Source organism: Theropithecus gelada, chromosome 9 (genome assembly GCF_003255815.1).
Source record: "Theropithecus gelada isolate Dixy chromosome 9, Tgel_1.0, whole genome shotgun sequence".
NCBI lineage: Eukaryota > Metazoa > Chordata > Mammalia > Primates > Cercopithecidae > Theropithecus > Theropithecus gelada.
In genome coordinates, this window is record NC_037677.1 from 106,760,843 (window position 1) to 106,775,431 (window position 14,589).

Sequence of the window (14,589 nt, forward strand, 5' to 3'; positions counted from 1 at the left end):
GTATTGTGTTTGGTGGTTTAAATTTTGTGTTTTCTGGGTATAGCACTTTATTAAAGGAGGATAAATGATTTTACTTAATTCAGGGACACCCAATTCAGACTGAATATGTAAAGAGAAGAAAGGCATGACTCAAGTCATAGGGACCAATAAATAAGTTAGGTATATCCCATGCACTATTTTCTTCTTCCTTTGGATACCTTGACACTCAGAGCAGCATAAGACTTAAGGTTTTTGAGGAAGTCTGTGATTTGGCAGCCTAATATTACATATGCCTACTGCAGGCATATGTGCATACACACTAAATTAACTAAATTAAAAGTGGATTATAGGCCAGGCTCAGTGGCTCACATGTGTAATCCCAGCACTTTGGGAAGCCAAGGCAGGAGAATCACTTGAGCACAGGAGTTTGAAACCAGCCTAGGCAGTATAGTGAATCCTTCTCTTTACAAAAAAATTTAAAAATTAACTGGGTGTAGTGGTGTGCACATGTAGTCCCAGCTACTCCTGGGAGGCTGAGGCAGGAAGATCACTTGAGCCCAAAAGGTCAAGGCTGCAGTGAGCCATGATCATGCCACTGCATTCCACCCTGGACCACAGAGTGAGACCTTGTCTCAAAAAAAAAAAAAAAAATTCAACTCAAGCCGAAAATCCTGTCTGCACAGCAATACTCAGACTTTGTGAATCATATTCAAGTGATCTGTTTTCTTACAAAACCTTAGTGGAAATGTATTAATACATTATGGAAAATGAGAGAACAGCTTGATTTAAAATGCAAAGTGAATTCGTAACTTTATGCATAATGAAGATCATGCACCCCTAAGACAGAGTTCAACACACAGACACATGATGCCTAGGTTAGGGCTATATTAGGTTTCCAACTTGGGTGTCAAAGTTAGCACCAAGGCATAGAGCTGCCTGAAGTAGCCCTGGTAAATCATTTTTGTTATGTCCTTGTGAATTTAATCATAGAGGTGAGCCCAGAACCAAAGGGGAATTCAACTCTGAGTAATTAATTCTCCCATATCAGTGGCCTTGGTGAAAGCATAGAAGTACAAGTTATAAGAACAATGTAAACTTTGTGTAATTTTATTTTTTTTATAGTGCCCACTTTAAAGAAACTCTTTCCAAATGGGAAGATTCATCAGAAAAGTCATGATGAGAGAGTAAATGTTCAGTGCCTTACTTTATGCAAACTTGAGCATCTAGGTTTATAAAGACTTGAAGAGCACATTAATTATTTAGATCAAAATAGATTTGTTTCCTTCTCTGAAGAAACCCCATTTTTAAGAACTACCTTACTAGACTGGAAATGGTGGCTCATGCCTGTTGTAATCCCAGCACTTTAGGATGCCAAGGTGAGAGGATTGCTTGAGCCCAGGAGTTTGAGACGAGCCTGGGCAACGTAGTGAGACCCGGTCTCTGCAAGAAATTAAAAAATTAGTTGAGTGTGGTGGTGTGAGTCTGTGTCTCATACTTAGGAGGTGAAAGGATTACTTGAGCCCAGTAAATCAAGGCTACAATGAGCTGTGATCACACCACGGCACTCCAGCCTGGATGACAGAGCAAGACTCTGTCTCAAAAAATTTTTTTAAAGAACTTATCAACCAAATGATTGTAAAATGATTGTAGTAACAGATAGCGTATAGTAACTGAAAGAATGAAATGAAGTTTCAGTTTTGGTTAAAGTTGTTAAATATTGAGATTTCTTTAGGAAGTATCTCAAAGAGGACCACTGAATTCTAACTGTAGAGTTTAAATGAAAAAAAGTACTAAACTCCATTTTTATGCCAGGGTTTTTGTCTTATAGTTTACCCATTACACTAAAGGCGCATAATGTTAAGTAGATTAATTTTTTATACTTAGTATTTCTATCTGTAAATTGACCTAAAAGTAACAATTTTACTTATGCCTTGGGGAACTTGATGAAATACTGTGAAAGGGCAAACACATAGTTTATCATTTCCTTATTCACTTAACAAGAGTGATCATTTTCTGCCCAGAGACGAACAAAGAAGGCTGAGATTTAAAATAATTAAAAGTTGATATTTTTTTTCCTAGATCTTGGCTAATGAATTTAAAATCTTCTTTGTGAAAGACTTAGGAAAGTATATACATTTTGTCTTCCTGCCATATTTTAGGACAGTGATTTTTAAGTTTCTTTTAATGCAACAGAAACTTCACCAAGGGAAATGATGCTTGGTGGCTTGTGTTAGTTATCTACTGCTAAAATAACAGAGTATTCCAGAATTTAGCAGCTTAAAGCAAGCATTCATTATCTCACCATTTCTGTGGGTCAGAAGTTTAGGAGCAGTTTAGCTGGCTCAAGTTCTCTGATGAAGTTGCAGTCAATATGTTAGCCAGGGCTGCTGTCATTTGAAGGCTTTACTGGGGCTGGAGTATCCACTCTGAAGATGGATCACTCACATGCTGTTGGCAAAAGACCACCATTCCTTGCCATGTGGACCTTTTCTAAAGCTGCTTGAGTGTTCTTCCCCAGAGCAAGGATCCAAGAGAGAGCAGCCTGCAGTGCTGCTTTAGAACTAATCTCAGACATCACACACTATCACTTCTACCATATTTATTAGTTAGAAGTGAGTCATTTAATTCTCCCTATGCTCCAGGGGAGAGAAATTAAGCTCCATCTTTTGAGGAGAGAATTGTCTACTCTCTGGTTACTATTTAGAGACAGGGTCTTACTTTGTTGCTCAGGCTAGTGCACAGTGGCTGTTAACAGGCACAATCATAGCACACAAAATCCTGTGCTCAAGCAATCCTCTTGCCTCACTCAGCCTCTTGAGTAGCTGGAACTACAGGAATGTGCCACCATGCCTGGCAGGTCACAATTTATTTTAAAGGAGCTGCAGTCCTTCCGCTACAATTTATTTTTCTTCCTCCTACATGCAAAATACACTCATCTTCTCCTAGCACCTCCTAAAAAGTCTTATCCCACTCCAACATTAGCTTGAATCTAGAATCTCATCTAAATGTGGTCCAGCTGCAGAGGATCCTCCTCAGGGTGTAGAACCTTAAGTACAGGTCCTGTCAATCTATTGATCTGTGAAATAAAGATTCATGTTATCTGCTCCCCAGTGGCAGGAGAGGGCATAAGATAGCTGCTATAGACATTCCTCTTCAAAAAGGAGAAAATTGGGAGATACAAAGGAGTCACTGGTCCAAAGCAATTGTAAATCCATCTGGACAAATATTTGGAAGTTTTTTGATTAGGACTCAGTCCTGCTGTTTACCAGGACTGAACCTCCCTGGTGCTTGGCTCTGACCACTAGGTTCTTGGTTCCACTGTCTAAATCATCCTCCTTTTTCTTGAAAGGTAACCTGTGTTTGCCACTTTGTGTTTTTCTTAATCTGCTTTCTTCTTACAGAAGTTTTAGGGGTCCAAAGGCCCCTTTTCCTTTTATACTGTCTTTGTTCCTTTCAGCCCAAGCTTACAGTGTTTCTGCTGATACAATTCTTTTAAAAATTTTGTGAGTCTCCTGTAAATATTGGGATTCACTCTGTTAGACAAAATCCATAACCAATAAAGATTAAAATCAGATTTTACTAATTCATGTTTGTAAGCGACAAATTTGTACACCTTCTATTTAAAATTCTCGGTTAATTTAGGTAGAAGGGAAATCAGGAGAGAAATTAATAAAAGCAAAGTATAAATTTTTTTATTAAACACTTACTATGTGCCAAGCACCTATTATGTGTCTTTAATCCTCAAAGCAATTCAGTTAAAGAAGTATTAAGATGCCTAGGTTACAGATGCGTAAACTGAAACTTAGAGACATTAAATAACTTGCTGAAGTTTTACAGCTTAGTTAAATGATGTGGTCAGAATTTAAACTCCAAAGCTCACACCTGTAATCACTAGGCTGTACAACTCATAGCATTCAGTGACAACAAATTCTGCCTATATGTTTTTATATCATCTTATCTTCAAAGCTCAAGTTAATTCAACACAACCTAGAAGAGTTTATAATCACAAGACATTTTGGTGTAAATGTAAATTTGGATGACAAAAATCACCCCTTTTTGCCTTGAGCTGAGAAAATAACAATTTTTCTTATTCTGGCCCTCAGGTATTACTTATTTCTAGGAATTTCACAACCTTTTTATCATATTTAAATTTTTAAATAAAATATTTATCTTAGAAATCAAATACCACTTGGTAAATTAATTTGGCTTGAAATTTTGTTGCAGTAGAGAATCCACAAGTTCTCTGTGTCCGCTGTACTCGTATATAACGTCTGTGGAGACCTTAAGTTGTAATTTATCCCCTTTTCTCAAAATGAAGTGTCCAGGACAAACTCTTGGAATTAAGCGATGCCTTTTCAAAGTTAAAGAAGCATATAAGTTGAAAAACTAAGCAATAGCACATTGAACACAAGAGATAGTTATTAAATTCTGAATGCATGGATAAACGGATAGTGAATAGCTGGGTGGGCTTTGAAACATTAAACATTTGAATATTGTCCAACAATCTCCTACTGAACTTGACTGCTTAATAAGGAAAACAGTTGCTGGGCTTCGTAAGCCTTACCACCATGAGAAGCAGTTTAGACTGGTTGACACAAATGTGCAGTGTTACTCTGAAAAATAACAGGAGTGTATGTGGTGGTAGCCTGGGCACATGACATACTAATAGTTTTTAATAACAGGGCAATGCATACTGCTGCAAGCTTATTTTGATGCAAGGAGAAACATCAAAGCCATATACATTTTAGGATATCACTGGAAGTAAGGCCTGAGTGTTAACAGTGTTCCTTAATTCAAATAATTGGTCAAAAGTCACCATGATCTGTGGTCAGTTGAGAAGTTTAAGATGCAAATATTCTTTATTTACATTTCTGTTGTACACAGCTTCAAGAAAAATATTCTAACCTTTAACTTCATGTTAATTAAGACTTAGATATAGGAGAAAGACCATCCAGAAGAAAATATGGTTTATTTGTTTTTTCTCCTTTCAGCAGGGCCAGTGGTATTCTAGTTCCAAATGAGTATATTTCTTAATGGAGGAATTCTAACTAAGTTTGTTATGCTCCTAATTCTGCTTTAGGAGAGCTCTAATAACATAATTATAGGGTGCCTTGGGAGCAGCAAATCTGTAAATCGTTTTTTTTTTTTTTTTTTTTTTTTTTTTTTTAACTTTTTGCCCCAATTTTCCTCTCTAGTAATTTTGAGGTAAAACATCCAGATGTGGATATTTAAAATTCATCTCTGATGTCTCCAATATTTATCAGTGTTATTATCTGAGTGTAAGTTAGACATTACTGATAAATCAGCCAACATGGAGGTTTTTTTTTTTTAGCATTAATTGAAATAATTTTATCAGGTGAGGTTTTCTTAAAAACTCAAATTGGTTCTCTTTTCTGTGACTTAAATATTTTATCTCCTGCCACTTTCTCCTGAAAGTTCTGACCAGATACAGAGCCTTAAAATGTGACACCTCAAGTGAATTCTACTTTTGGATTATAGTATTCTGGAATATATGAGTACTTAAAGTGTATTCTTAGCCTCCGTGAATCTTAAATCTCTGAATATTTGACATTTTTAGAAGTTCATTTTTGTCCATACTTTATTAATTCAAAGTTTATAGCCTCACTCCCTCGACATTGATAGATATATAAAATAAAAGGGTGTGAGATTCAGATAAGGCTTTTAAGGCACCCTGTCTCTAACTTAAACATTTTGCTTTTCACCTAGTGATTTTTTTCCCATACTTTTTGGACCTGTGTTTGAAGAGCTGTTCAAACTATAATGTTCTGGGGGCAAATTAAGTTTTCGAGTAGAATTTTGTTTGAGTTGAAGAATTAAATGGCTTTTTAAAAGTTTATAACATTCAATGATGATGAATTTCTTATTTAAAGAAAATAAATCTTACCTAGTAGATTATGGGCAGGCCTAATTACACAGGAAGGATTTCTCATTCAAGTGATAGACTGATAAGACTGTTTTCTAGCTAATAACCTATGAAATGGATCTTTGCTACCTTAACTGAGTCCAGATTGAGATAAAATTCTTCACTTTCTTTGTATCTAGGAAAATGAAAAGAAACTCTAACTTAGTATTAATTGAGCACCGAACTACACACTCAGGGAGAATCTAGAAATGTGACAGACACAGTTTCAGTCCTCAGATAATATGGTATAGCAGAGTAGGAAAATAGTTAAACAATCACAGTCATACAATAGGTACCCTAAGTATAGTATGGGGAAACATTCACAGTGAAGTGCAGAAGAGAAGAAATACAGAGATTCCTCCTAACTTGGATGATTAGGTAACTTCAAGGAGAAGGTAGCATTTATGATGTGTTGAATAAAGGAAAGAATTCATTAGGAAGAAGAACAGTGGAAGTCAATACTTCCATTGGACGAAGGAGATCCAGCAGGGCTCGAGAAGTGCAAGTTGCGATCAGAGAATGCTGCATGAACCTCATAGGCTAAAGCATGAGGTAGTAATGGCGAAAAAATTACATAGCAGCAGACTATGGGAATTTTGCAGTACCAAGCCATTTTGACCTAGGTTAGGAGTCGGTACATTTTCTCGTCATTGCCCATTTTGTTTACACAATTTTTTAATGAAAGTGTTTGTTTCGGATCTGGGTTCAAATTTTGCTTTGCCTACCACTTACTAGCTATGTGACATTAGGAAGCTCATTGAACTTCAGCTTCAGTTTCCTTGTTGGTAAAATGGGGAAAATACCTTACACGGTTGTGACAATTAAAATAAGAGCATGCAGTACAGCATGTAGCACGTAGTAGGCAACTATTTTTTGGAAATTATATATTTATTGCTAATTTGAAGTACGTTATGCTTTTGTGGCAACACTTTGAAGATTTTAATTCCTTAGACTATATTTTGGTTTTTGAAGGTCTTGAATCTGTCACCCTGATGGCATTCTGGTTTATTCATCTTCACAAAATTTAACAACTACCACTACCTCCTCTTCTATGCTCTTCTGTATCTGAGAAGGAAGACATAGTTTATGCCATGGTTTTGTGTATATGTTGTTTGATCTTCTAACCCAACTCTTCTTTAGTGGAAACTCCAGGGAACTGTTGGCTAATCTGACAAGCACAGTATGTGGCCTCACCACCGTGATTAGAAATTAAGTTTCTCATTATGCTTTGATGAATTCTTAGCTACAAGAGGGCAAGTACTTAACCTGGTATTCCAGGATCACCATAATCTGCCACTATATATATGTATTTTTGCTTTATCTACCATTGCAATCTAATGCTCTAATCTAGCCTAAGAGGTTTACTCAACATTTCAGATCACAACATGCCTGCTACAACCCAACTCTGATTAAAATTAGGAAAAGATCCTGTGCCCAGTTGAGGGTTCCAGATTTCAATCTTTATTCCATTTACTTATTAGCTTTGTAACCTCAAGCAAGTCATTGCCTATCTCAGGGCTTTGTGGTGAGACTCAAATGAATCAACTATAAAGGATTACTAACATTGAACTTTAGTAAAAATATGATTACCCATCTCAAAGATAAATAAAATTTTTATCTAATATTTTAATGAAAGCTCAATAAATTTACTGATAAATTTTAAAAATCAGCTGAAATTAGTAATTATATTAGTCATTTTTTATATTAGTCTTATATTAGTAATTTTTACACTTACTGTTGTAAGACTTAGGTAATTATCTGAACAATATTTCAGAAACATTTGAAACATGTAAAAATGAGTTATAAATGTTCATGACAACATATTAAACCTTTTTTGCACTGGAAGAATTCTTATCTGTTGAAGCACTGTGAACTGTAAAAAAGGCTGGGGAGATTTCATATACTTTGAAAATTGTTTTTTTTTTTTAACCTGTACTGCATAGAAGCTATTCGTCAGCTTTGAAGGAGACATTCGTATTTTCCCTCTTATTTTTAATTTGATTTCAGAAGGGCTTATACGTGCCTCTATGACACCATAGCTATCCCAAAGGTTTTAGAATGGTACTCACATATTGTGGGATATATAGTAATGAAGAAAGCATTTCTTCACTAATGTAAAAAGAGCATTGGACCTGTGTCCTTGCCTCTCTCATTTACTAGCTGTATGTCCATGAACAAGTTTTCAACCTTTCTTTTTTAACTTTCTCATACCACCCAGTAGAAATTTCTCACCAGTTTTATAAATAGTTGTGATTCTCTTGAGCACTTGGTTGTTTTTTTGTTTTTTTTTTTTTAATCTAAAAACTATTGTGAATCAGTACACTGAGCAGGCTGTCTTAATTTGTGTTGGCTGCCAGAGTTGAGATAAAATTTGTTCCATCTCTAGCAAATGCATACAATTTTATGGCATTCACTTTGTATCTTAACCTCATTCCTGGCTCCATCTACCCTCCTTATGCTTATTCTCTCTTCAGCTTTATTTTTCTTACCTATATGTATTTTTGTAGCATTTTAATCTATAGAAGTTGCCTTAAATTTTTCCTGGAAGAAAGGTGCAAGACATTTAATAAAATAGATAATACCTACTTTTCAAAGCTATTGTAATATATGTAATGAGTGATACACATAGTAGGTATCATTAATTTTGGGTTTTTAAAACTGAATCAAAGAATATTGGTTATAACTACTTTGAACTGAGAAAAATTTAAATAGTTTAGTTCTGAAGGGAAGATAGAGTTCCAGAAGAGCAGACTGGCCTGTTGCCATGTGTCCAGAAGTTTTCTGTACTTTAAAGATAAATGAGGATATCTGGAAGATTTTTTTCCTTTCAGCCTTAAGCATGGTAAAATAGTTACGTTACTTATCTGTATGAAGGTGTCCATCTATCTTGTATACAGCTCTTAGCCATCTTATCTTCACAGGGTCTTGGATGAACAAGAAAACTCCCTAATGAAGTTTTCTGATAAATGAAGTATGTCTTTGTAGAGGATATTTTACAGGACAGTTTTTCTGATTTAAATTGTATATTTAAATGAACTAGATACAGTCAGTAGAACCAGATGTTTTTCAACTTATATTATGTGAATGATTTATACTTAAAAAGCCTTGAATTTGTAAAAAGAAAAGCCATATTTAACTTGCGTAAACTGCTCCATGAACTTAGGATTCAAATGTGGTCACAATGAGTATTTTTAAAAATTAATCACTCAAATATCCACTTGCCTTATTAGCAGAAAGTACACCATCTTTCTCTTGGAATTTCTGCTTTTCTTTGAATTCTTCCAGAACTTTAGTGACTTACACTGACTAGCTTCATCAGTGGCCTCCATATCCAAGATGGGTGTGGGTCGTGTAATCATGCATCTGTATATATGTATGTGAGGGAGACACACTAGAGTCTGTTCAGCCCACCACTGCCATTGTACTTCCCTTCCCCATGATAGAATGTTGAAAACCAGTCTTAAACTGTTCAATAGGAGCTATAGGTTCACTGTTGACCCAGATGCTTGTGCAGGCCACCACAGTGCATCAGGGAAGGATCTTCCTGTGCTAAGCTCAGTTAGGATGTTCCATGGTCCCTTATGGTTGAGCACCCAATATTACAACTATTAGCACCCAGTTCTTAGAGTTCACATCATGGAAACTTCTCAATTATTGTTCTAAGTGCACTGCAAACACTGAATCAGAACTGGTCCTAACATCTACCACCTCATACCTTTAGAACCACATTTCCCCTTACCACCATGAGTTCCTATGCTATTATTTTTTTTAAAAAAGTTCCTGGCGGAACATGGTGGCTCACATCTGTAATCCCACCACTTTGGGCAGCCAAGACGGGTGGATCACTTGAGGACAGGAGTTTGAGACCAACCTCACCAACATGGTGAAACCCCATCTCTACTAAAAATACAAAAATTAGCCAGGCATGGTGGTGCACACCTATAATCCCAGCTACTTGGGAGGCTGAGATAGAAGAATCACTTGAACCCAGGAGGTGGAGGTTGCAGTGAGCTAAGATTATGCCACTGCACTCCAATCTGGGCAACAGAGCGAGGAAAAAAAAAAAGTTTCCTAGACCTCTGGGAAACTCTCTCAGAAAGGCTCCATCTAAGCAGAGACTCCAGGAGATTTTATTCCTACCCTCATGAGGCAGACCACTGTCAGTGACTCAAAAGAGATTCACTCTTCTAAAGGAGGTTTTTTCATTTATCTCCCAGGTATTCATAGCTACCCTTCTTGGAGGTAGCGATTCCAGAATAATTTTCTGCCTTCTCCCTCTTAGGCAAAGTGGGGGAAATGGAACTTAATTTCTGGCAGGGCATCCTGCTACATAAGTAGCCAATCTCAAATGGAAGAGCAAGGGTTAAGTGACTTACGTTGCAAGAGCCTTCATCTTTAAAATGAAATAGACATGAGCAAGAGAACAAATGACAAACTTATTAAAATAAGTGTCAGTTGGGTTTGATGGAAAGTCAGAACCAACTATTTGTGATGTGAAGGACTGGGAGAAGTTTCAGATGATGAACCATATTAGTAACTTGAGGATTACTGGAATAGGGGCATTCTCTTAATGTTCAGGATTTTGATCCATATAAATACTGTTTCTGCCACTACCTCACCCCAACCCACCCCCAAAAAGATACAGAACTCCAGAATAGGAACATATGGAACCCAAAGTTCCATTAAAAAACTGCCGTGTATCACAGTGTTGCAGAAGAGTAATTAGAACTCAACTCTTATTAATTTGTTTTCAGAGTTTATGGAGCTAAGGAATTACCATGGAAATCATAAAATAGAAATGATGATTTAGTATGTCTCAGTGAAAACTTTTGCCATTGAGTCACTCTGTATTCAAAGTTGTGCCCCAATCACATGGGGACTCTGTCTTTTTTTTTTTTTTTTGAGACGGAGTTTCACTCTCATTGCCCAGGCTGGAGTGCAATGGCACGATCTTGGCTCACTGCATGCCTCCTCCTTCCAAGTTCAAGCTATTCTCCTGCCTCAGCCTCCCAAGTAGCTGGGTTTTGTATTTTTAGTAGAGACGGGTTTCTCCATGTTGGTCAGGCTGGTCTCCAACTCCCGACCTCAGGTGATCCGCCCGCCTCGGCCTCCCAAAGTGCTGGGATTACAGGCGTGAGCCACCGTGCCCGGCTGGGGACTCTGTCTCAGGTAAGCAAGGAGTGGGTCACCGTTTTTTACAGCAGTTTCTTGGTGCTTGAATTGTATATTAATAAGAGGAGTTGTATCTGTGCCTGTCTAGTATAGATACTACAATATCTCATTTTCTTTGACATTAAGAATGCCTAGTGGTTCCCCCCCCTTAAAGCAAGCTTCTTGCTTCTTCTTCCAATGCTTTGGTTTTATTGTTTTGTGTTTTATATTTGTTTTTAAATAGTACAGGTAAAAGCTATTCAGAAGAGGGATGGGGGAAAGATTGATTGTATCGGAGCAAGTTACTTTTGGGCCATTCTGCTGCAAGTGAGATGTGCTTGCTCAGTCGTTATTTTTGTGTATTACAGGCCTTTCGGGAAGACTTGGAATGCCTTATTCAAGAACAGATGAAGAAAGGCCACAACCCAACTGGATTACTAGCATTACAACAGATTGCAGATTACATCATGGCCAATTCTTTCTCGGGTTTTTCTTCACCTCCCCTCAGTATGTCAGTTTTGCAGAGTTTTAAACATTATAATTTTACTTCCACTTTGGAACAGTGTACATCTCTAGCAACATATTCTGCTCAGGTTCAGTTCTTAAGTTTATAACATCTAATACTTAGAGTAACATAGTGTTAGAACCTCCTACCTTTTCATATCAACCAGGTATTTACTACACTTTATACAGATTATAAGATGATATAAGACATGGTCTGCGCTGGGACCTGTGGCATGTGTCAGTAGTCCCAGCCACATGGGAGGCTGAGGTGGGAGAAATGCTTGAGCCCAGGAGTTCGAGACCAGCCTAGCAACAAAGTGAAAACTTTGTCTCTATTTTTGTTTTTTGTTGTTGTTGTTGTTCGTGTTTGTTTGTTTTGAGACAAGAGTCTTGCTCTGTCACCTAGGTTGAAATACAGTGGCCTGATCTCGGCTCACTGCAACCTCTGCCTCCCAGGCTCAAGTGATTCTCCTGCCTCAGCCTCCTGAATAGCTGGGATTACAGGTGCATGCCACCATGCCTGGCTAATTTTTTGTATTTTTAGTAGAGACGGGGTTTCACCATGTTGGTCAGGCTGGTCTCGAACTCCTGACCTTGTGATCCGCCCACCTCAGCCTCCCAAAGTGCTGGGATTACAGGCATGAGCCACTGCACCAGGCCGAGCTTGTCTCTATTTTCTAAAATAATCTGATTTTAATGTGGCTGGATATAAATCATATCACAGTTGGAATTAGAAGTTTGGGTTTTATTCCTAACTTTGATGGGAAGCCATTTTAAGCAGAAGGATGATTTTAAAAGACCACTATATTTTCTGTGTGAAGAATGAACTGGGAGATTTCATAGTACTATTAACAAAAATAGAATAGTCCAGAGTTGGAGATCTAGTTTGGCTTGGGAAATGGAGGAAGTTCAACTTTGGGCATGCTCCATTTGCATTGCCAAGACATTGCAGCAATTGGAAATGCAGTCAGCTTAGGAGAAACATTTGGCAAATAGACAGAGAGAAGTAGTACTCAAAGCGTGGACATTGATTAAATAATCATACAAGAGGGTATGGGCTGACAAAAGATTCCAAAGAGAAAACCTCAAAAGCTCAAAGAGGAAGACTAGTCAGAGAAGACAGAAATAGTAAAAGAAGCTGCCCTGCAAGTGTCCTGGATTCCATGGCGGGAACAAGGAGCTACAGGAGACCTTGGCCTGCTGACTGGAATGTGCAAAGGCACGGCAGGAGGAAAGCCGTGTGCCACTGTTCGGAGGTCAGGAAATAGCAACCAGTTGCCTGAAATACTTAACGTTGTGTTGTGAAAAGCGGAAGTTAAAGTTGGAAAGTTACGGGGAGAGTAGGAGACAGGTTAATGACTGACTCTAAAATTTTGTCAGAAATTATACAATTTTGTGTGGTTTATATATTAAAACTATTCAAATTACTTCAAAACATCTCAAAATTAAAAGGTTTTACATTGAAATATTCTCTTTAAAAGTTCTTGCTCATATTCTCAGGTTAAAAGCAGTGCTTTGGAAAACTCAATGGCTTTATGCATAATGAATTTACAAAGAAAGGGGCTACAGCCAAGGACAAGAATGAGGCTTATTGCAGGGCATGAGTTAAGGGCTGAAGTCAAGTGTGGACAACGAGGGACCTTATGAAGAAAACAGTCATGGAATGTGGTGGCAAATTATATATGGTAACCCGGGAGAGGTTAAGAGGTAGAGGTTACTTAGAGTTTGAGCCTACAGGAATAGTAATATCAATATTAGAAGCAAAGTAAGGAGAAGAGAGAAGGTAAGAAAAACCAGGAGAGAGAAGATAAAATCACCTTTAGACCCTTTTAATTTTGATGTTATTGTGTTGTAGGCAGTAAGAAATGGCAGGCTAGGCTGGGCACGGTGGCTTATGCCTATAATCCTAGCACTTTGGGAGGCCAAGGCAGGAGGATCACTGGAGGCCAGGAGTTCAAGACCAGCCTGGGCAACATAGTGAGACCCTGTCTCCACTAAAAAATTAAAAAATTAGCCAGGTGTGGCAGCGTGCCCTGTAGTCGTAGCTACTCGGGAGGCTGAGGTGGAAGGATTGCTTGAGCCTAGGAGTTCAAGGCTGCAGTGAACCATGATCACACCACTGCACTGCAGCCCGGGGGACAGAGTGAGACCCTGCCTCTTAAAAAAAAAAAAAAAAAAAAAAAAGGCTGGGGCCAGGCACAGTGGCCTAGGCCTGTAATCCCACCACTTTGGGAGGCCAAGGCGGGTGGATCATCTATCATCTGAGGTCAGGAGTTCGAGACCACCCTGACCAACAAGGAAAAACCCCATCTCTACTAAAACTACTAAATTAGCTGGGCATGGTGACATATGCCTGTAATCCCAGCTACTCAGGAGGCTGAGGCAGGAGAATCGCTTTGAACCCGGGAGGCGGAGGTTGCGGTGAACTGAGATCACGCCATTGCACTCCAGCCTGGATAACAAGGGCAAAACTCCATCTCAAAAAAAAAAAAAAAAAAAAAAAGAAAAGAAGCAGGCTGGAAAATGGGGAGGAGGAGCTGATCAGAACTAAAGACCAGGGAGTGAGTCGTCTACACAAAAATAACAGTAGGGAGGCTCAAGAGTCTCTAATGTTTTTGTAGGGAAATGTAAAATGAGAAAGAACATAGTGGAGGACTGAGCTTTGGGAAAGAGCCACAGTTGGGCAAAGGGAACAGATGAACTTGGAGAAAAGCAGGTGGACAAGGAACAAGAGATCTGAGATAGTATCACATGGGCCTGGAGAAGAGTTCTAGGAATGAGGCAGTGTAAATTGTGTTAAGCTGTAAAAAGGTCAAGGAGAATGAAGACTGAGCAAAAGTTGAACTTGGTAACAGTTGAATTTGGCAATTAGATCATCAGAGACCTTCAAGATCTTCAGTAGGACGGAAATCATACTACTATTTGCATGCATTATTTTCCATCTCAAATTTTTTTGTGTGTTTGAATAAAAGTCAAGAGAGATAATAGAAAAGGAGCTTTCTGTTGAGGTCTTTTCATAAAACTAGCAATAA

General features: G+C 38.1%; 1 protein-coding gene across 7 annotated transcripts in view; it reads left to right on the forward strand.

Moving 5' to 3' along the window:
* Nucleotides 1-14,589, forward strand: part of ADD3 (adducin 3) — a 141,700-nt gene that overhangs the window by 108,006 nt on the left and 19,105 nt on the right. For all 7 annotated transcript variants that reach the window (XM_025395539.1, XM_025395538.1, XM_025395542.1 and 4 more), the window contains one exon: nt 11,422-11,560. In XM_025395539.1, the coding sequence (XP_025251324.1) occupies nt 11,422-11,560 (139 nt within the window). The remainder of the gene's footprint in view (nt 1-11,421; nt 11,561-14,589) is intronic.